Genomic DNA, 22,662 nt, shown 5'->3' on the forward strand with positions numbered 1-22,662 from the left:
TTATTATAGCAAGTACGTACTCATTTTTTTTAATGTAAAAAAACGAGTAATCAAAATCTCACCCTCATCTAGAGGTAATCACTATTAACACTTTTTAAGTATATATAGATTTATTTATTCATTTTTGGCTGCACTGGGTCTTAGTTGCTGCCCATGGGCTTTCTCTAGTTGCAGTGTGTGGGCTTCTCTTTGCGGCCGCTTCTCTTGTTGCAGAGTGGGGCTTTAGGGCTTGCAGTCTTCAGTGGTTGCCGTGTGTGGCTCAGTAGTCTCGACTCGCCAGCGTAGTTGCCTGCGACATGTGGAATCTTCAACCAGGGATCGAAGCGTGTCCCCTGCATTGATTGGCACTAGACCACCACAGAAGTCCAATTTTTTTTTTTAATAAGAATGAATTTTTTACATTGTATGACATTTTAAAACTTTATCCTTATCAGTATGTTAGCAGATTACATGATATTCTATCTTCATGGATATATCATAATTTATTAATCAAGCTCCTTTTCTTGGATATTTAGATTGTTCTAGTCTTTTGCTGGTTTGTTGGTTTGGATTTTTAGTAAATCAGGAGCATTGCTTCACAGTCACTGATAATTTAAGTAGACACTCTTTCCTCATTACCTGTTCAGCATGTTCTACAGCAGTGGTTCTCACACTTGAGCATGGCTCAGAATCACCGGGAGGGCTTGCGAACCTAGAGGTTGCTGAGCCCCATCTCAGGTTCAGGATATGTAGGTCTGGGTGGGGTCTGAGCTTTTGTATTTCTTTTTGTAAATATTTATTTCTATTTATTTATTTAGCTGCAGTCAGCTGCGGCTCACAGGATCTTTAGTCGCAGCATGCAAACTCTTAGTTTTGGCATGTGGGATCTAGTTCCCTGAACAGGGATCAAACCAGAGCCCCCTGCACTGGGAGCGTGGAGTCTTAGCCACTGGACCACTGGGAAGTCCCGAGCATTTGTGTTTCTCACTAAGATCTCTGGTAGTGCTGATGCTGTTGACTTGGGGGCCACACTTTGTGAATCACCATCTTCTATTATTCTTCTTTCCAAGGACCTAACATAACCTGTGTCCTCAGTTTCCTTTCTTGGAACCTACTGTGATTGGTCTACTCTGGAGGGGAAGTTCTTTTGGGGCCTCACGTTCTTTTTCCATTCCCGACTGTAAGTCCCTTTCATCAACACATCTTTCCAAGTGTCTGTGGGCTGTGTATCATTTTCTAACATACACACTCACACTGACTTTCAAAGTTGCCCTGCATTGCCACTCCCAGAAACCTCAGCTAATAACAAAGCAAGGGTAAACAGAAGTTCTTTTTCCTAGGTTCTGACATTGTATGTCCCTTATTCTCCCTGCATCTGCCTATCTACCTCACAGAGTTGTTGTGATTGGTAACCTCTATTCAAAATGGATACAGTAGAATATTACAGATGAGTGTGAGCTGGAAAGAGTTAGGGACCCAGAGTGAAAGATCATTATAATTAATTTTCACATTATTATGTATTTGTAGGGAAATGGCTGAAAGCTTAGGTTCTGGAGTTAGAACTGGTTTTTATCTGGGCTTTGGTTCTGACTAGCTAGGGGAGTGTAAGCAGATCACATAGCTGAGCCTCGTTTTCCTCACGTGTAAAGTGGAGGAACTAATAATACCTCTGTGGCAAGGAGATGGCAAGAAACAGAAATAATATGTGCAAGGAAGCCAGGACAGAAACAATTCTTGATAAATGATAGTTGTTGTGTTTACTAAATAGTTGTTGTAATTTTTTTCCTAGCCTTTTCTCTGCTGCGAGTCTGGAAAGAAAGCCATTGTTCATTGGGACCTTTTCGGCCCTGACCCGAGTTTCTGTCATTTACTAAGTTTCTGATCACCTGTCAGGCGGCAGCGCAGCGAGCCCCACGGGCTTCCCTGAGGCCCTGCTTTTCGGGGATTTACGGCACACGGCCGCCCCAGCTCCGGCTCAAGTCTGCGCTTCCAGGTTCAGTTTCAGGGTCTCGCCGGCTGCCCCGGCCGGCGGGCGCCAAGCGGGCAGCGGGGCTTGGACGGCAGGGTTCTCCGGGGGCCCCAGAGTTGGGAGGCGGAGTCCGGGAGCCCCCGGAGGAGGATGGGCTGCGGACACAGCAGACTGAGCTGCTGCAAACCCCCCAAAAAGGTAAAGGGCGCCGGCGGAGAAGTTTGCCTTCGGAAAGGAAGGCGGGTGCGGAACCGCTCCGCCGCTGGGGACCCAGGGCGCCCCGGGTGTACTGGGGATGCCCGGCGGTGAACACTTAGAGGCCGGCAGGCAGGGAGGCGGGTAAGGCTTGGTCGGGCAGCTCTCTCTTCCTGATCCAGGGCTGAGCCACGCGGGGCAGCCGAGTTTACAAACACAGCCCCAGGGCCGGGACAGGCAACTGATCCCAGCTGGCGGAGGTGGGAACTGTCTAGCAGCAGCTGCAGCAGGTGCCCTTTTCCGTTGGTCAGGCGCTGCTCGCTGTGTGGCCATGGACGTGTGCTTGACCTCTCTGGGCCTTTGGCTTTCCTACCATTAAGAGGCAGATTCTCTCTAGGGCCGCTACTTGCGCGGCAGAATGGCCCACAGATTTACATCATCGGCATCACCTAGGACTTGCAGAATCTCGGGCTGTGTTCCCGACGTGCTAAAATAGAACTTGTCTTTTAATAAGATGCCCAGGTGACTACAATACACTTTAAAGTTTGAGAAGCGCTGGCCTAGAGCCTCTTCAGGCCCTAGAGCCGGTGCATGTGGGCTGTCCGCGGGGGAGCTGGGAGGGGCCGACCAGGGAGGAGATTTGCGGCCTTCTGCTGCCCTTCCCTCCCTTCCTGTCGCTCCCCCAAGGGGCCTCCGAGCTGGGTTAGGGCCCAGGAGACACTACTCGGGTTTCTAGCAGTGGGACCAGCTGCCCCTTGGGTTCTGACAAGCCCAGAAGGTCAGAGCCTGGAGCCAGAGGACAACCTGAGGCACAGAGAGGGAAGGGTGGACCCTCGAGTCCTGAGCCTTCTTCCTACTCCAGTCAGGTGGGAAGAGGTGGTCCTAGGAACTTGAAGATCAGTCCCCTGAGGCCCCGAGAGGCCCCACACTGTGACACTATTCAGTAATTTTTCACTGAACTTGAGCCTCTGCTGCTTTGCTTGCGCCTGAGCCCAAGCTTTTCTGCCTGTTGAGCATGCCGTACTGTCCCGAACCTGGATGATTCTATTTCTGCTCTGTGCCTAGTCCAGGGAGAAGGACTTTTGTCCCAAGTACAGTACCTTCCCCCTTATCCTTGCTCCTCCTTAATTCCCAATTCAAAATACCTCATGGAGCTCTGACCCAGAAGCCCTCCTGTATTCCTGGCTCCAAGAGGGAAACTGAGGCTTGCCTCCATCCGTGGAAGCAGAAGTCTGGCTGATGGGATGATGAACAGATACACCTGAGACCTGCCTGAGACTTATAACAAAGCTGGTGATTGATTCTCAGTGTTAATCCTGGCTCTGCCACAAACATGCCCATAGTGCTCTCTGTGCCTCAGTTTCTCCCTCTATATGGACAGGGAGGGCTTTGAGCAGGATGATTTCTAGGAGTCAGAGAGCCTGTGTTCTCTGCACCTGTGTTAACCACTCAGCTTGCAAAGTCTGCCAAGGGTGAATTCCATCTACTCGGTGGCGGGAAGAGACTGGAGTAGCCCTGTTCCAGGCCTTGACTCTTCGGTAGTCTGGGAAAGGAGCCCACAGTGAGTAAGGATTCCCCTGCCTGTCTGAGAGCCTTGCCAGCTGTCCCTGTCCATCCCTGGCACAGCCTGAACTGGACCCCCTGTCCCAAGCTGTGAAGGAAGGGCAAGTACAGTCAGCAGAGACTATCCCAGAGGGAAAGGACCTTGGGTACCACCTGTGCTGATGCATGCAACATGCAGCTGGGAGGTTAAAGCCTGGAGAGGGAAGGGTCTTGACTGAGGTCAGAGAACAACTTAGAGCAGAACCCAAATTCCCAGTCCCCAAGCCCTGTGTCCTTTGTCTCTGCCTCTACTCAGTGCTTCCAGTGGCTTCTTGTTGATTCCAAAGCCCTTTGGCATTAAAGCCTTTGCCCTGTTGCCTCAGAGCAGCCTGGCTTGCCTTTCTGCCCCGGCAGTGCCAGGCTCCTGCCCCTGAGTGGCAGGATTTATAAGCTGATTTTGTTTAAAGTTCATGGTAGTTTCCATCCCTCTGTGCTATGCTTCTGCCTGGTTTCTCATCCAGGTGACAACCCCTAAAAGGCCTGAACGTCCAAGCTCACCCCCAGCAGGTTGTCAGCCCCCTAGGAGAGAGGAAACCTCTGAGGATGGGATGTACAAAAATGAGCTCAGACCCCCGGAGGCTCAAGTCACGACAACAATGACTCACCCTGAATGGCAGTTTACAGGGTACTTTCACATCCTGCCAACCTCACTAAAGCCTGGAAGTCAGGCTGAGCTGTGGGATCTTCTCCACTTTATAGATGAGGAGACTGAGGTTCAGGGAGGAGTGATGTCATTCAGTAGGTTGGTAGCCAAACCATGTAATGGAGCCTGGTTTTTCTGCCCTCCCCGTTGGTACTTACTGCCTTGCACAGAGCCCAGAGCTGGTGCCTCCTAAATATTTGAGTGTGAATGAGGGCCACATCAGAGCTGGACTAGAAGTTAACCCAGTGTGCAGCAGGAGTATCTCATCTATCCTTGAGAGACACAGGATGGCCTCTTGGCTGAGGGCTGGGCATGCCTTGGCTGGGTGATGAAGGTTTGGTAGGAATGACCCAGTTGAGGCAGAGAGGACAGCCTGAGTGGAGGCTGAGCCGAAGAAGCAGAGTGATGGTGCTGGTTGCGGAGAGTGGGAGTGGCCAGCCGTGAGGAATGAGGCCAGGGCTTTCAGGGGGGACTTGCCCGGCTAGGGATAGGGGCTTGACCACTAGGACTTCTCAAGGTCCCTCCCAGGGGCCAGGCCCTAAGGGTTTGCTGAGTCCTGTGGTTGGCAGTGCCAGTAGCCTTAGCTGGCCAGCTGTCCTAGACCCCACTGAGAGGCCTGACCTGGGGCCAAGTGTTACTGGGACTTTTGGTGACAAGTTGAAATCCTGGTGAAAAAATGAGTGGAGATCCCTAGCAGGTTGGGTGTAGATACTGAAGAATCATCTGTGTGATGTGGTCCTTCCTAAACCCTTTTTAACAAAGACTATGGCTGTTGTGGCCACGTCAGGAGGATGTGGGAGAAGGCCAGACAGAGAGGGCGTGGCCAAGGAAACAAGCCTCCGTGGACTTGCCTATAGGATGACATGGGGGTTTTTAGGGCCCTTCCATCCCCCAAAAGTTACCAGCCCCATCTGGGCCAAGGTGGGAAGGGAGACCTAGCGCCTCATGGTCAACCCTCTGAGTGTGCCTCGTGTGGCCCAGGGTTCAGAGCTTTGGCTCTGGCCCCCATGCCACAGCCCTGAGCACCACACCTGAGACCTGGGCTCAGTACTGCTCCAGAGCGGGGCCTCGGGCAACAGGTTCTCTGGGGTCAGTATCCCTTCATGAGTGCTTCCAGGCAGCAGACCAGGTGAAAGAGGCAGAGATACAGAAGTGAAAGACATGGAAGTTTGGCATGGGCACAACTAATTCCAAAACAAAACCGTGGACACTAAGGGCCTGGGCTTTAGCACTGAGTCCACGTATTCATTTATTGGAGCATCCCTGGTGGCTCAGTGGTAAAGAACGCCTGCCAGTGCAGAGAAGCAGGTCCAATCCCTGGGTCAGGAAGATCCCCTGGAGGAGGAAATGGCACCCAGCTCCAGTATTCTTGCCTGAAAAATCCAGAGGACAGAGGAGCCTGGGGGGCTACAGTCCATAGGATTGCCAAGAGTTGGACACAACTGAGTGCCTGAGCACGTTCATTTATTAACTCTGCTCTCCAGACTCTGGGCCAGGTGCCACTTCAGTCCTGGCACCATCGTGGACCCATTAAGTGACCCTGGAAGGAATTTGGGTTTTCCATGCCTCGATTTCCTCATCTGTAAAATAGACGTGATGTAGCTCCTGAGTCATGGGGTTCTGAGATTAGATGAAAGAATGCATGTGGTAGAGTCCCTGGTACACTGACTGGTTAGCAGGGAATGTAGGTGAGGGACATCACCACCTGGATTGTACCCAAGGAAAGCAAACAGGGATGCGGGAGAAGGCGGCCATGAATGTACTTGGAAGGCCGTTTGGGGTTGCGAAGATAAAGTCTGGAGCCTGGCCACTGGCTTCCAGCCTCTGAAGTGTTGTCAAGCAGCATGGAGTGCAACCTGGTTCTCTGTTGACCCCAGAATGCAGATTGTGGCCAGTGAGGGGAAGCTAAGGGGAGCCAGATTCTACTCACCAGGAAGAAGGGTAGTGAGTTCCCCATCCTGGAGGAGTTCAAGCAGAGGTCAGATGTGATTGCGACAGAAATAGAAGGGGGGTGGGGAGGAATAGAAGAGGTGTTACGAACCTTGGAGTAGGAAGTACTAAGATTCCACTCGACACCTAATTATTGTGATTATTCATAATGTTTGAGGCAAAATTTAAAATTTGGTAAAATATAAAGAAATTTTAAAATAGTTTTTAACCCCACCATGAAGAGATCACCTCTATGTACACTTTAGTGTCATTTTTCTTCTGTTTTTCCTCACTAGTATGCTATATGTGAGTGTGACTATTTTTGTAGAACTAGGGATATATTTTAAACGATTATATTGTATTAATAGTTATTGGGGTGACTAAAAAGTTTGTAACATCTTACAGAGAAACCTGAACAAACTTTATGACCAATCCTATACCTAATATTTTGCTGGGGGCAGTCTCGCATGTTAAAAGTCTGTGGAAATGTGATTTTTAATGGCCATCTAAGGTTCTGTGGATGTTCTGTGGCTTTTTTAACCAGTTTGGACACTTGGTTATTTACACTCTCCACTCCTACCCTTGTTATTCATGAGCATCCTTGTGTTATCATCCTAATCCTGGGAGAGTGTGCCTTTTGGTTGGAGGGAAGAGGTGGGGGGAGGGAAGGCCTCCAGAGAAGAGATGGCATCTTGGCTGGGTTCTGAAGGTGGGTGGGGGCCAAACACTTGTATCAGGGTGACTGGGATACACAAGATGCAGGGTCCCTGACACCTGATCCGTAGGAGTAGGGCAAACTTGAATTTTAACTCATTTTAGACATAGGGTCTGTGAAAGAAAATGGCCTTTGCAAGGCACTGAGCCCCCCTGTCCCAAACACTGTGGGGACACTGGTGTGTATGTGGCTTCTGAGCTAGTGAGTTTTGCCCAGCTCAGTTCAGTCGCTCAATTGTGTCCAACTCTTTGTGACACCATGGACTGCAGCATGCCAGGCCTCCCTGTCCATCACCAACTCCCGGAGCTTACTCAAACTCATGTCCATTGAGTTGGTGATGCCATCCAACCATCTCATCCTCTGTCATCCCCTTCTCCCGCCATCAATCTTTCCCAGCATTGGGGTCTTTTCAAATGAGTCAGCTCTTTGCATCAGGTGGCCAAAGTATTGGAGTTTCAGCTTCAACATCAGTCCTTCCAATGAATATTCAGGACTGATTTCCTTTAGGAATGACTCCTTGCAGTCCAAGGGACTCTCAAGAGTCTTTTCCAACACCACAGTTCAGAAGCATCGATTCTTCGGTGCTCAGCTTTCTTTATAGTCCAACTCTCACATCCATACATGACTACTGGGAAAACCATAGCTTTGACTAGATGGACCTTTGTTGGCAAAGTAATGTCTCTGCTTTGTAATACGCTGTCTAGGTTGGTCATAGCTTTTCTTCCAAGGAGCAAACGTCTTTCAATTTCATGGTTGCAATCTGCAAAATGCAGTGACTTTGGAGCCCAAAAAAATAGAGTCTGTCACTGTTTCCACTGTTTTCCCATCTATTTGCTATGAAGTGATGGGACCAGATGCCATGATCTTTTATGTAGCTTCAGTAATTTAGACCTTTATCTAGGTATGAAGTGAAGTGAAAGTCGCTCAGTCGTATCCAACTCTTTGTTACCCCATGGGCTATACAGTCCATGGAATTCTCCAGGCTAGAATACTGGAGTGGGTAGACTTCCCCTTCTCCAGGGGATCTTCCCAGCCCAAGAATTGAACCCAGGTCTCCCTCATTGCAGGCAGATTCTTTACTAACTGAGCCACCAGGGAAGCCCTGGTTTTTGCCCAACCCACAATATAATGTCCTCTCATCCCAGTTAAAGCCAATACAAGCTTTCATACATATGTGCTGTGACATATATAGCTCTGACAGAGGGACCAACCAGGACTCCACTGCAGGCAGAGAGAACGAGCAAGAGAAAATGAGAAAAATCCATCCATCTTTAGCATAGATACATCTAAATCTCTCCATCACCTGCAGACAAGCCATGTGACTTCTCTCACCAGGTAAATATGAATCCCTAAAAATCATTTATCTTGTGTCACTTTATTTTCAAGACTGAATCTTCCAGAACATCTAGGCCAAACGCCTCATAATACATCTATCCCACACATCCCACATCCCATGCTTTCTCCCCAGATAAGCGATGTACAGACTGGCCTACTTCCAATTCTCCTTCCCCCCCGGGAGTGAAGTTCTTTTTCAGAGTGTACAACGAACTTTGTCGTTCCTCCTCCACCCTGTGCACTCTACCCCCTCCTTGAGGAAACAGCTGTGACATCAGAAAAGTTACCTGTAGTGGGCTAAATAGTGTCCCCCCACCCAACTCATGTACACCCAGGGCCTGTGAGTATGACCTTATTAGAAACAGGGCTTTTGCAGATGTAATCCGTCAAGATGAGGTCATACTGGGGGATGGTGGGCTTTAGTCCAAGGACTGATGTCCTTGTGAGAGGAAGGGAATGTGGACAGAGAAGCACGGGAGAAGGCCATGTGCTGACAGAAGCAGAGATGGTAGTGATGCGTCTGCAAGCCAGGGGACGCCAAGGGTTGCTGCGACCACCAGAAGCTAGGAAGGACGGATGGAGCAGAAATTCCCTCAGAGCCTCCAGACTGACCCAATCCACCTGACACCTTGACTCTGGACTTCTCGCCTCCAGAACTGGAAGAGAAGAAATTTCCGTTGTTTCGAGTCACCAACTGCATGGCAATTTGTTACAGCAGCCCTAGGAGATGTATATATTTTATTAATTCCCCACCCTCTCTAACCCCTCCCTGACCTGGCCACCGGTTGAAATGGGCAGGGGAGACCCAGTGCCTCTTCTTTGGCAGCAAAGTAGGGAGCACGGCACACAAGGAGGTGCTTGGACACGGCCCCAGTGCTTTCAGACCAGCTGCAGCATCTGCAGGGGAAAGACCACTGGGCCGGGGGTCAAGAGTGGATCCTAGTCCTTCCTGGTTCACTAACTTGCTGTGTGATTGCTACCCAGGCCTTGACCTCCACACCTGTAAAATGACCCCCTTGGCTGCTTTTAGGTTCCAAGAGAGGTATTGATTCTGTCTGCTGTTCATTTCTTTGTACATGAGTCAAACTTGAATACTCCGTTGTTTTAAAAATTCTAAGAACTTGGGCAAAACTGAAGCTCCCCCTCCTTGACCACAGTAATTCTAGTCTTTTCTCCAGAGATGATGACTGACTGCCCTTGGTGTGTGCTTTTCTAGGTAGTTTTTCCTCTGCATGTTTGTACCATAGAAATCGTTTATTTTGCTATTGATATTCTACCAAACAACTTTCCACCTTTGTTGGTAAATACCTACTTTGTTTTTTTAAACAGATGAGTGGCCTTGCATAGTGTCATGTATGGATACGTTAGTGTATGGAGCCAATGCCCCATTGTAGATGTGAGGCTGGTTTCCAGTGTTTCCCTGTTCTAAGTGACCCTGCCCCAAGCACCCTGCAGGGGCCGTCGTCCTCACTAATGGATGCCTCTTTCTCTGCTGGCAGTTCTGAGGCAGGGCGCTTGCCGCCTGTACTTTGCGTGGTGGCTGCTGGGCTATGTCCTCCTCTTCTCTAGGCACTCCAGTCCCCCCTTTTACAGCTTCCCCACAGGGGCTGCTCAAGAACAGAGGGTGGTCTGAAGGGTTCAGGACACTCCCCCCGCAGGCCCTCCTAAGCAAGTACCCCTCCTGCCTTGTCCTGCAGAGAAGCCCTCTGCATGAGGGGGCTGACCGCTGAGTGTGTGCAGCCACCAGCCCTGCTGTGCTGGGAACCAGCAAGCGTGACAGGACTGATGGAGGGTGAGGTGTCAGAATGAACTCACTCTGCCGCTTCTTTTGCGTCCATAGCATATCAAGGCTAGAAGGGCCATGATGCATCCCATTGCCCAACTCCATGCCAGAGAGAGGAGGAAACAGAAGCCCAGAGAGGGGAGGGTGCTCCCCCAAGGTCACACAGCAAGCAAGTAGCAAGTCAGGGCCCTGACTCTGGACTCACACTGCGGGGTTTCCATTGGGTTGGTGAGACAGGCGGATATCCGGCCGTGTGTCTGCGTCCTCAGCCTGTCTCTTCTCCCGTGGTGGCTACTAACACCACTTTCTGTCCTGCTAATTCAGGGTCCTTCTCCCTGATCGGCTGACCCAAATGCCAGAAATGCTGCTGAGGGCTTCTGCCAGCTCTGGCCCCTCCCAGGAGATCAGAGGAGGCAGACCCATGCGAGGCTGATACAGGACAGGAGAAGCTGGGCTCTAGGGAGGAAGGAAGGGCTATGGTGTATTGGAAACCCTTCCCTAGGCCTCAGCCTCTCATCCGTGCAGGAGGGGCTGGGCCCTGCGCTCACTGTCTGGTGTGGGCGGTATCAGCAGGTGCTTGGGGGGAAGTGGTTCTGTCCTCCCCTGAGACCTTTCATCGCCTGGTCAGACAGGAGGGATGGAGACCACATCCGCCCCTGACTCGGGGTGTTCTGGGGGCATTGCAGGTGTTTGGAGAATAGGCAGGGCCTCCTGACACAGCCGGGAAGAACCTGCGGTTGCTCCTGCCTTTCATTGGGTGGTGTGGTCACGTTGGTGTGTCCCAGGCAGGTACTGGGTGATGCTTGACACTGTAATGTGTAAAATGAACAAGTCAAAGTAAATCTTTAGCTGTCCTGGCTGCGTGAAAATAAAATCACGTTCAGGCATTACTTGGCAAAATACTTCTGCCCATCTTAGAGATGCGGAAGCTGAGGCCAGTGATTGTGGTATTCTTACCTCTGAGCCTCTGTAGTCTGGGTGTGAAGGCTAACATTTCTCAACAGCTCTGAACATTTAGGCCCCGCCTTTCCTCCACCCCAGGCCCTGGAGGGAGCCCCTTGGGTCTCCGCCCCCACCTCCTTCCTGCCTCTACCCTCAGCCAATGGGCTCTGCCTGTGGTTGTTCAGATCCCGAAACCAGGGCCCCACCCATGCACGAGTCCTGACACCGGAAAGGCAGCTCTGATGTTGCAAAGGAGTGTGACCTGAGTCCCTTGAGGCTCAGAATTCCCTAAATGTTGGATTACTTGGATCAATCTGGCGTATGCACGAAGGAAAGGGAAGGGCTCTGGCTTGAGTCTGGACTCCCAGGAGGCTCTGATCCTGGTTTGTGGCCCCTCTGACAGGCCCTGCCCACTCCACCTCTGGGCCTCAGTTTTTCCATCTGGAAATAGAAGGTGGGGATTGGATAAGCTGTTTCCAGGATCCCTTCCAACCCTATCTTCTGGGTCCCAGTAAGCCTTCCACAGCCAAGGAGCTGGACAGAACTACACGGCCAAGGGAATCCAGGTCTGCAGTTTATGGGGACAGTGGAGGAGCTTGGTGAACTCTCAAGGGTCCTTTGATTACTAAATTCTCTAAGCTAGTCAGGGATAATGAGGCCATAAATCACACCACTCAGTCAGAAATGCACAATGCCTGAAGGGCCATGAAAAGGATGGCATGATCGTCCCTAAAGCAAGGTGAGACCAAGTGTCTTCAGGAAAGGCTGTGCCATCCTCAGGGTTCGACTTCCATCCTGGTAGGATCCCTGAGGGAGAGAATAGCTGGGCAGCTTCTATCCAAGTTGCTTCTGCCTTCCTCAGTCTTTCATGGTGTAAGAAATTCCCAGCTCAAGTTTGAGGGAAGTTGAGGAGTCTGTTCCTGACGCTTTAGTATAAGACTATAAAAGTTCACCCTGAATTCAACTTGAATAATACTCAGCAGAGCCCACTGAGACTCTGATACTATTGGTGGGTCTTTCATACCATCTGCACTAGCTAAACACTTAGTTTAACAGAGATATTTACTTCTTAAACATCAAGGATATCTTACAGAATTGGATTGTTGGAGTTTAGGGACCTCTGAGATCAGTCAGTCCAACCTGCAAAATGAAGTTTGCTTCTTGCATGCTACCAGTGATGGAGAGCTCACTACTGCCAGCCCACTCCACCCTCCAAGACAGCAGCCTATCTCTGGGACCATTCTGAGATCCTTCATGTTGCACTAAAGCTTCTTAAAACCTCTAGTCCTTGGTCACCATCCTGTCCTCTGAGGTTGTGGGCCACACACTAGCAGCCTTTACCTCATGGTGGTCCTGCAGAGATTTGGAGCCAGAGTCCAGAGTCTTTGTTTTTCACGTTTTTTATTTATTTTATTTTTATTTATTTCACGATTTTTATTTATCAACCTTTACTAGTCCCTCCTGTTAATTTACCCTCCAAAACGCAAGCAAGGTTGAGGGGGTCTTGCCAGGACCAGTCCAAGCTTGCTGCTCTCCCTGCCGCTCTGGGTGCTGTCCTTTTGCTCTGCCTGGACTCTGTGTTTGAAACCATGTTCTGCCACAGACCAGGTTTACCTCCGGTTGACCCCAGAGCAGGGCTCTGGTCCTTAGCAAGGAGCTGGGCCCCAGAACTGTGCATGTTCCCAAGATGGAGAGGCCCTGTTTCCAGCCCTCCTGGTCAAAGGGCTGCCCTGGAGCCCATAAGGAGTGAGAAGAACCTCTGTTCCAACCCTGACCCATCAAAGAGGGTCCAGAGAGGGGACAGCACTTCCCTAAAGTCACACAGTGAAGCTGAGACCTGGGTGTGCTGGCCTTCCCCTCCTCCCAGGTCCATTCTGTGCTGCTAGCAGCCACCTCATAGTGTTCTTCTCCCAAGTTTCCATTGACACAGGAAGCCTCCAGCCCTCTTCCAGAGCTCAGCCGGATGACCCTCCCAGCCTGAGGCCTGCCCCACTCTGCTTTTGGCAGGGGAAATCCTTGTGACCCCCTCCCAGCTCCCATCCCTGCCCACTGTAGAATGAACTCTGCTCCATGACCTCTGAGGAGAAAGCAGCCAAGGCCCCGCCGTGGGAATTTTCCATGCAGTAGTTGCTTATTGATTCCTGCTCAGTCCTGGCTATGTGTCTTCAGGAGCCTCAGAATCACCTGGATGGGGTGGTAGATCGGAGCTTCCCAGACCGCACATACACCCTCCGATTCTGTAGGTCCAGAGCTGGGCCTGGGAGCTGTGTTAAGCAAGTGCTTCAGATAGTCCTGAAACAGGAGACCTTCTATTAGGCCTCAAAATCCCTAGAAATACTGTCTGGGCATCACAACAGGCATCAAATCCAAAGTCAGTTTCAAAATTGGTCCCTGTCCTCAAGGAGCCCCCTTGGATTAACAGAAGCATGGGTAACTGGGGAACTAATCGCATGGGTGTTTGAACCGGCCTGCTGATAGGAACTAACTCAGCCCTGGGGAGAGACCAAGTAGAAATTATATATGAGCTGGGCCTGGAGGCCTGAGAAATTATCGACCATATGTCATGCTGGGATGGTCTTGAGCAACTTGGGATCGTGTTGAACACATGGTTGTGCGTGTTGGGGCCAGGAGTACAGTAGGTTGTTTTTGGTTTGGTTTTGGCCTAGCAAATTGATCAACATTAAAAAAAAAAAAGACACTAGTCCGTGTTGGCAGAGTTGCAGTAAAACTGGCCTTCTGTATGCTACTAGTAGGTTAGTTAATTGGTAGAGCCTTTTTGAAGTGTAGAGACAGTAACTTTAGATGTGTAAAAGTCTTACAATCATTATGTTCCCTAAGGCATGATTTGAAAATTTAAAAATGAAAATAATGTAAATATTCAACAGTGGAAAGTGAAAGTGTAAGTCACTCAGTCGTGTCCAACTCTTTGCAACCCCACAGACTCCACAGGCTCCTCTGTCCATGAGATTCTCCAGGCAAGAGTACGGATTGGGTTGCCATGCCCTTCTCCAGGGGATCTTCCCTACTCAGGGATCAAACCCAGGTCTCCTACATTGCAAACAAATTCTTTATCGTCTGGGCCACCAGGGAAGTCCATTCAACAGTAGATTATTGATTAAATGATTAAATTCATCATACTGAAGTCATTAAAATTAATTATAAAATATTTAATGCCATGTAGTAAATGCTTATATTTTAAAAAATGAGATGTAAGAGAATATATATAAATTCCAAAAGTGAATAAATGTGTATTCTTTATTACCCCTATATTTGGAAAAAGATGTTTATCAATATTTAAATGTTAATAGAGAGAACAGTAGCATGAGGACTATTATAATGAGTCTTTTTTAATTATTTAAAAATATTTATTTTATTTTTCAAATAGTTATTTATTCTGTGGAGTTGGGCCCTAGGTGTGGCCTGTGGAATCATTATGGGCTTGAGCTCTCCAGCTGGGGTGTCCCACATCCCCACATTGCAGGGACCTGGACCCCCAGGGATGTCCTAAGATGAGTCTTGAATGCCTTGATTCTGGATGGTTATCCTGGGGGCAGAGGTGCTGTCAGGATCTGGAGACTCAAGCACGAGGCCGTGTCCTGCCTAAGGTCTGGAAGCTGTTAGTGGAGAAGAGTTTTTCACCTTCCATGGTGGTTGTTTGGGAGAAGTTTATCATGAGCTTTATGATCTTTTTTCAGGCAACCTGAGGCCAATGGCAGCCTAAGCAGTCTAGCAAAGCACTGTGGTCTTAGATCCTGCCATGCTTTTTCAGATATAAAGTGATAAAAGTCATCATGCCATGTTTGAGCTGTTAGAATTATGGAGTTATAGGTGCTTTATCTTAGCTAATCCTTAAAATAACCTTGTGAGGAAATCAAGGCTTGGAGAGGCAGTGTGGTCACACAGTGTTAAATTTAAGGTTTGAATCCAAATCTGGGTGATTTTAGAATCCAAGAGTTTTTTCTTTTTTTTTTCCTTTTCCTTTGCTGTGTTGTGTGGCATGTCGGATCTTAGTTCTCCAACAAGGGATGAAACCCATGCCCCCTGCATTGGAAGCATGGAGTCTTAACCACTGGGCAACCAGGGAAGTCCCTAGAATCCCTGAGTTTTTAACAATACTGTTCTGGTCTCTACTCTTCTGAGACCTGGTTCTCATGCTGATTTTGACATCCAGGCCGCATTTGACTGTGTCTTACCTCCCTGAGCTCCAGTCTCCTCCCTCGTAATAACCCTTATCTCTCAGCGCAGTTGAGAAGAGCTGAGATCAAACACTCGGAGTTTGAATACCATGGGCATTGTTGAGTGAAAGTAAGAACGCCTCACACCTCCACTTCCTCTGCAAAGGAGAAAGCGGGAGCCCAGAGGAGGGAAGAGATTTGTCCAAGTTTGTAGAAGAGCTGGAACTGGAATTCTGGAAATCTCACTCCCATAAAAACATTGACCAGATTGACTGTAACCAGGAGTGGCAACAGGGACAAGGCCATCAACCTTTGGTGTTTGTCTGCCTCCTTCCTCCAGCCCAGGGAGAGAGGCTGGCTCCTGTCATTACCCCAGAGTCCTGTGTTGACAGCTTGTTCCTGGGCCAAGCGTCCCCTCTCCCCTGGGCGGGAAGAGACGAGACTTCACAGGGTGGGTGGAGGAGGGTGGCTGGGTTGCCAGCCACTGAACAGATCCTGGGGACCAGGACCTGGGGGAGACACTGTTTCTTGCTCAGTTTGCCAGGCTCAGTTTGCACCAGGCTCTGTTGTGGGCATTGTGGGGCAGGAACAGAAGGTTCTAGAAGCCTTCCCTTCTCATCCATCCCCAACCAGAACTATGCTTTCCAGCAGCATTTCATTCATTCTCGAGTTCAGAAAATTGTTAATAATTTTCATTCTATTAATCACTTAATCTATTATCACAGTAAAAAATAAAGTTTTTCTTTTACAGTGGTAATTCACAATTGAACACTTTCATAGTTTTTTCATGAGCTGACTTATTTAAGTGTTTTCTAAAATGAGGCTTAGAGTATCTTTTTTTAAAATCAGAAAACTTTTTTGAGGTACAATTGAAAAATAACATACTATTTCAGATGTACAACCGAATGATTCAATATTTGTACACATTGTAAAATGATCACAGTAAGTCTAGCTAACATTTTAGAACATTTTGAAAAGTATACAAAACGGCTTAAATTTTTTTCTACCCCGCATCTTGGTCCAGTGACCAGTGCTGGACTTTGACCAACTTTTCACATCTCTGGGGTGAAATGAGAAAATTAAAGGTGTTCATTGTGTGTAACTTTGAGTAAGATGTTATTTCTCCTTTCCTGAAAGAACTATCTTGAGCTTTCTTTAGTAGATTTTGAAAGGTTAAAATGTCTTCTATTTTATGAAATGATAGTGGTAGTCTGCAAATTATTTTTTTTCAGCATTCTTGCTTGTCAACCCATACCAAATCTCCTATTTGAAAATATTATTTATAAAAACCGAAATCTTAGAGCCACTGACACTGTTTTGTGGTATGGAAAACCCTTTTGGGATTTCCCGGGTGGCCAGTGGCTAAGACTCTGTTCCCAGTACAGGGGGCCCAGGTTTGATGGCTGGTCAGAGAACTAGATCCCGCGTGCCACAACTAAAAATTCACATGCCGCAATTAAAGATCCTGTGTGCTGTAACTAAGGCCCAGCACAGTCAAGTAAATAAACATTAAAGAAACAATTATTTCTAAAAGTTATTAGAGAAAGCCCTTTTGCATCAGTTCTCTCCTCTGATTCAACCCCCACTGACCAAGGTTAAAGTGCTTACTAGGTATGGGTCAAATACTTGACTCTGCCAGATGTCCCCTGATCTGCCTTGATGGAATCCTCTTTTGCCTCAGCCTTCTTATTTTTAAATTGGGGGACATACACATTTCCGGGGTTCTTCTGAAGATTAGCTGAGATAGTGCCTGGTATGACCTCGCTGCAGTATTTCACCTCCAGCTGTCACATTATATACTGCCACCTCCATATAGTTGGGGAAACAGCCCTTCTAGCAGAGAAGAAGCATAGTAAAACCACGGCTTGACGTGTGATGCTCTGGCTTCACTACAGCGAACTTGCTGAAAGTTGTGGTAGCCAAGGGCCCTGAGGAGGAAGGGGAATTGTCTCTAAACTGGGGGTTGGGAAGTTTTAGATACTTAAAGGCCATAACTGGGATGAGCGGAATAGCATAACGTCTGGCCAAGTCCATGGAGAAGGAAGATAAGGGCAGGGAGGGGCCCATGGTTGGTAGCCGAGCCAAAGTACAAGAATCTAAGGAGACGTCAACCAGCATCAAGCTCCCCGCTGAGGGGTTCCCTGGCCAAGATGAAATCCTGTCTGAGAACCCCTTCCCCACAGAGCGGGTGCTGCCTTGGGACTGTGAGGAAGAAAGCCTAAGGGAACTGGGCGTAGTGCAGGGGCTGGCACAACCGGAATTCCTATCCTGCCTTTGGAAGGATTACCATAGCATCTCTCCTCACACTCACCTCCGACCTTCATCCTCACTGTTATCTCATTTCTTCCAGAGGCGCCAAAGACCAGATCAGCCTCCCAAACCAGAGCCTCAGGAACTGGGTCCCCTCAATGGTGACACAGGTGAGTAGTCAGCCCTATAAATGTCCTCTCTGACATCTGTGAGGCTTCCTACTTTATAATCAACAAACACGATATGGCTATTTAATTATCTCCTGAGATTTTACTTCGGTTACTTTAATAGGAGTATCATTTCTAAGATCAGGGAGGTGATAGTTCTTCCCTGATCCTGGCTATTGCTACCACACCTGGAGTGCTGAGTTTATTTCTGAAAAGTACATTTTCAGAAAAATCTGGAAAAGGAGAGAGTACAGTGAAGAAGAATCAGGTTGATGAGGAATCTGGAAACCATGTCCTTTAAGGAACAGGTAAAGAAACAGAAGATGTTGCGATAAAACACAACAGTTCTCTCCAAGTGACTCACAGAGAAGAAAGATGAGTCTTGTTCAGTGTGACCCAGAGGTCAGTACCACGGCCCGAATGTAGCCAAACACACTGGCAGAATTCAGTTCAGTCTCAAAGGAATTTTTTTTGTCTGGTTGATGGTTTAAAGTCATCAGAGCTACTGATAGAATGCGCTCTCCATCTCTGAAAGTGTTTAATTACCACCTGGAGACTATCAGGATATTGCAGATGAAGTTAAAGTACCAGATAAGCAACTGGGTCAGAATTTAGATGTTCTCCAATCTGACTATACATAAGAATTACCTGGAGTGGATTTTCAAAAATACCAATTCTGAGGCCCCACCACAGACCAACTAAATTAGGATCTCTAGGAGTGGGGCTGAAGAATCTGCATTGTTAGTTAGCTGGCTAGTTCAGTTGCTCGGTCATGTCCAGCTCTTTGTGAGCCCATGGACTGCAGCACGCCAGGCTTCCCTGCCCATCACCAAGGCCTGGAGCTTACTCAAACTCATGTCCATCACGTCGGTAATGCCATCCAACCATCTCATCCTCTGTCGTCCCCTTCTCCTCCCACCTTCAATCTTTCCCAGCATCAGGGTGTTTTCCAATGAGTCAGTTCTTTGCATCAGGTGGCCAAAGTATTGCAGTTTCAGCCTCAATATCAGTCCTTCCAATGAATATTCAGGACTGATTTCCTTTAGGATGGACTGGTTGGATCGCCTTGCAGTCCAAGGGACTCTCAAGAGTCTTTCTCCAATACCACAGTTCAAAAGCATCAATTCTTCAGCGCTCGGGTTTCTTTATAGTCCAACTCTCACATCCATACATGACTACAGGAAAAACCATAGCTTTGACTAGATGGACCTTTGTTGGCAAAGTAATGTCTCTGCTTTTTAATATGCTGTCTAGGTTGGTCATAACTTTCCTTCCAAGGAGTAAGCATCTTTTAATTTCATGGCTGCAGTCACCATCTGCAGTGATTTTGGTGCAAAATCAAAGTAAAGTCTGACACTGTTTCCCCATCTATTTGCCATTAAGTGATGGGACCAGATGCCATGATCTCAGTTTTCTGAATGCTGAGCTTTAAGCCAACTTTTTCACTCTCCTCTTTCACTTTCATCAAGAGGCTCTTGAGTTCTTCTTCACTTTCTGCCATAAGGGTGGTGTCATCTGCATATCTGAGGTTATCGATATTTCTCCCATCAATCTTGATTCCAACTTGTGCTTCATCTAGCCAGCATTTCTCATGATGTACTCTGCATATAAGTTAAATAAGCAGGGTGACAATATACAGCCTTGACATACTCCTTTTCCTATTTGGAACCAGTCTGTTGTTCCATGTCCAGTTCTAATTGTTGCTTCCTGACCTGCATAGATTTCTCAAGAGGCAGGTTAGGTGGTCTGGTATTCCCATCTTTTAAAGAATTTTCCACAGTTTATTGTGATCCACACAGTCAAAGGCTTTGGCATAGTCAACAAAGCAGAAATAGATGTTTTTCTCGAACTCTCTTGCTTTTTCAATGATCCATCGGATGTTGGCAATTTGATCTCTGGTTCCTCTGCCTTTTCTAAAACCAGCTTGAACATCTGGAAGTTCACAGTTCATGTATTGTTGAAGCCTGGCTTGGAGAATTTTGAGCATTACTTTACTAGCGTGTGAGATGAGTGCAATTGTGCAGTAGTTTGAATATTCTTTGCCATTGTGTTTCTTTGGGACTGGAATGAAAACTGACCTTTTCCAGTCCTGTGGCCACTGCTGAGTTTTCCAAATTTGCTGGCATATTGAGTGCAGCACTTTCACAGCATCATCTTTTAGGATTTTAAATAGCGCAACTGGAATTCCATCCCCTCCCCTAGCTTTGTTCATAGTGATGCTTCCTAAGGCCCACTCAACTTCACATTCCAGGATGTCTGGCTCTAGGTGAGTGATCACACCATCGTGATTATCTGGGTTGTGAAGATCTTTTTTGTATAGTTCTTCTGTGTATTTTTGCCACCTCTTCTTAATATCTTTTGCTTCGATTAGGTCCATACCATTTCTGTCCTTTATTCAGCCCATCTTTGCATGAAACGTTCCCTCAGTATCTCTAATTTTCTTGAAGAGATCTCTAGTCTTTCCCATTCTATTGTTTTGCTTTATTTCTTTGCACTGATCACTGTGGAAGGCTTTCTTATCTATCCTTGCTATTCTTTGGAACTCTGCATTCAAATGGGTATATCTTTCCTTTTCTCCTTTGCTTTTCGCTTGTCTTCTTTTCACAGCTATTTTATTTGTAAAGCCTCCTCAGACAGCCATTTTGCTTTTTTGCATTTCTTTTTCTTGGGGATGGTCTTGATCCCTGTCTTCTATACAATGTCATGTCCATACAATGCCCATCCATAGTTCATCAGGCACTCTGTCTATCAGATCTAGTCCCTTAAATCTATTTTTCACTTCCATTATCTAATCATAAGGGATTTGATATAGGTCATACCTGAATGGTCTACTGGTTTTCCCTACTTTCTTCAATTTCAGTCTGAATTTGGCAACGAGGAGTTTATGATCTTAGCCACAGTCTGCATTGTTAGTGATGGTAAGTCCCTGTAGTAAGTAGCACCCCGCACACAAGTTGGGACCAGTTTGGTACTGCTGACCAACATTTGAGATCTTGAGCCAAATGGTTTATGAGAGCCTGGAACTCCATGATCATGACCACTGCCTCCTCTCAGCCCCCCTCCCCCACACCCAGGGCTCCTATCTGATGGACTGACCACAGCCTCTGTCTTCACACTTCTCACTGTACCTTGTAACCAACCTGGCCTATGAAATTCTATAATAATATTATTGCTACATTTATAACAATGCTAATCTAAGCCTCCAATGCTGTCATGAGCCCTGAGAAACATTTAGAGAACAATGAAGAACATTTTTTTGCCACATCATGCAACACACAGGATCTTAGTTCCCCGACTAGGGATCAGACTTGTGCCCCTGCAGTGGAAGTGTGAAAGCTTAACCACTGGACCACCAGGGAAGTCCTGAAGAGCACTCATTCAGCACCTCCAAATGCCTGGCGCTACACCTACTGCTTTAGTTTTTTATTCATTTGTTTGTTGTAGTTGTTAGATTCCACAAATAGGTGATTACCTAGAGTATTAGTCTTTCTCTGACTTAGTGTGCTAAGCATAATACCCTCTAGGTCCATCCATGTTGTTGCAAATAGCAGCATTTAATTCTTTTCTATGGCTGAGTAACGCTCCTTTGTATGTGTAGACGTTTTTTGTTGTACATCTTATTTATTCGTTCATATGTTGAAGATCCTTAGGTTGCCTCCCTGTGTCGGTACACTTACTGCTTTGATGCATGAGCAGACAGAACAACATGGTAGTTCAGAGTGTTTGCTGTGAAATCAGCTTGTGCAGGTTCACAGCCCCTTACCCCAGTTGTGGGCTGGGTAATCTTGGACAGGTTGCATAATTTCTTTGTCCCTCAGCTTCCTCATCTGTGAAATGGGAATAATCACAGTACGCACCGCTCTGGGTAGCTCTGAGGATTCAGTGAGTAATACCTGGGAGACACTTGGAGCAGATCCGGGCATGTTTCTGAGCATAATAAGCTCCTGGTATCCTTTGTTATTGTTGTTTTTGTTTAGTCTCCACATTCTTTACATGCTGTTGTTATTTTCATCACCGTTGTTTTCTGACTTAATCATCTCAATAGCCCTATGAGGTAGGTATTACTATTATCCTGATTTAATGTATTAGGTAACAGAGGCCCGGAGAGGGTGGATCCCCACCTTAGGTGAGACCCAGAGCCTGTTGGACTCACCAGAGTGACATCACCAGGCCTGTTTCGCAGTTTCCCTCATCAATGGCTAGATTTCCTGTTTTCAAGGTCTTCTTCCTGCTCACAGCAGCCTTTCTGCGCTGTGAGGTGTCACACAGACACAGTACCCAACTAGCCCCTTAGTGAGGAGAGGAGAGGTGAGGATGGTGGTGCACGGCAGAACCACATCCTGGATGGAGGGGGAGGCCGCTGTTCCTCAGGCCAGCTTCTGCTGGACACTGAATCACACACTGCTACTTCTTTGGCTTCTTCAAGAAGAGTTGGAGGACTTCCCTGTAGGTCCAGTGGTTAATAATCAACCTGCCAGTATAGGGGACACAGGTTTGATCCCTGGTCTGGGAACTAAGATCCTTCTTGCCACAACTGCTGAAAGCCGTGTGCCCTGGAGCCCCTGCTCCACAAGGAGAGGAGCCACCACAGTTGAGAGGCCCTGCACTGCAACTAGGCCTTAGCCCCTGCGCGCCACGCCTAGAGAAAGCCCACACAGCAATACAGACAACAAATAAATAAATAAAAGCTTAGATCAGGACTTTTAAAAAAAGCTGGAAGTCTGTAGGATTAAGTCAAAGCTGCCCAGTTATTAAGTCAGCCACTGTTTTTTTAATTTAGACACTGGATGGAGCAAACAGCACCTTTATAGGCTGAATGTGTTCAGTGAGTCACCTGCTCTCCTGTAGATCTTAGGGGCAAGATGAGGCCTCTGGCTCCTCCACTTCATGAAGGAGGGGCTCCAAAGGCAGGGAGATTTAAGGAGCTGCCTCTAGAAGTTGATCCCCCAACTGAAACTATTTTTGAGGGGGAAACCAG

The 22,662-nt window shown here is 47.7% G+C and overlaps 1 protein-coding gene across 1 annotated transcript in view; it reads left to right on the forward strand.

Moving 5' to 3' along the window:
- The first annotated feature begins 1,974 nt into the window (after nucleotides 1-1,974).
- CCDC69 (coiled-coil domain containing 69) overlaps nucleotides 1,975-22,662 on the forward strand; it is a 35,441-nt gene continuing 14,753 nt past the window's right edge. The window contains exons 1-2 of the mRNA XM_027545916.1: nucleotides 1,975-2,146; nucleotides 17,618-17,687. Of these exons, the coding sequence (XP_027401717.1) occupies nucleotides 2,099-2,146; nucleotides 17,618-17,687 (118 nt within the window). The 5' untranslated portion in view covers nucleotides 1,975-2,098. The remainder of the gene's footprint in view (nucleotides 2,147-17,617; nucleotides 17,688-22,662) is intronic.

Source organism: Bos indicus x Bos taurus, chromosome 7, assembly GCF_003369695.1.
Source record: "Bos indicus x Bos taurus breed Angus x Brahman F1 hybrid chromosome 7, Bos_hybrid_MaternalHap_v2.0, whole genome shotgun sequence".
Taxonomy (NCBI): domain Eukaryota; kingdom Metazoa; phylum Chordata; class Mammalia; order Artiodactyla; family Bovidae; genus Bos; species Bos indicus x Bos taurus.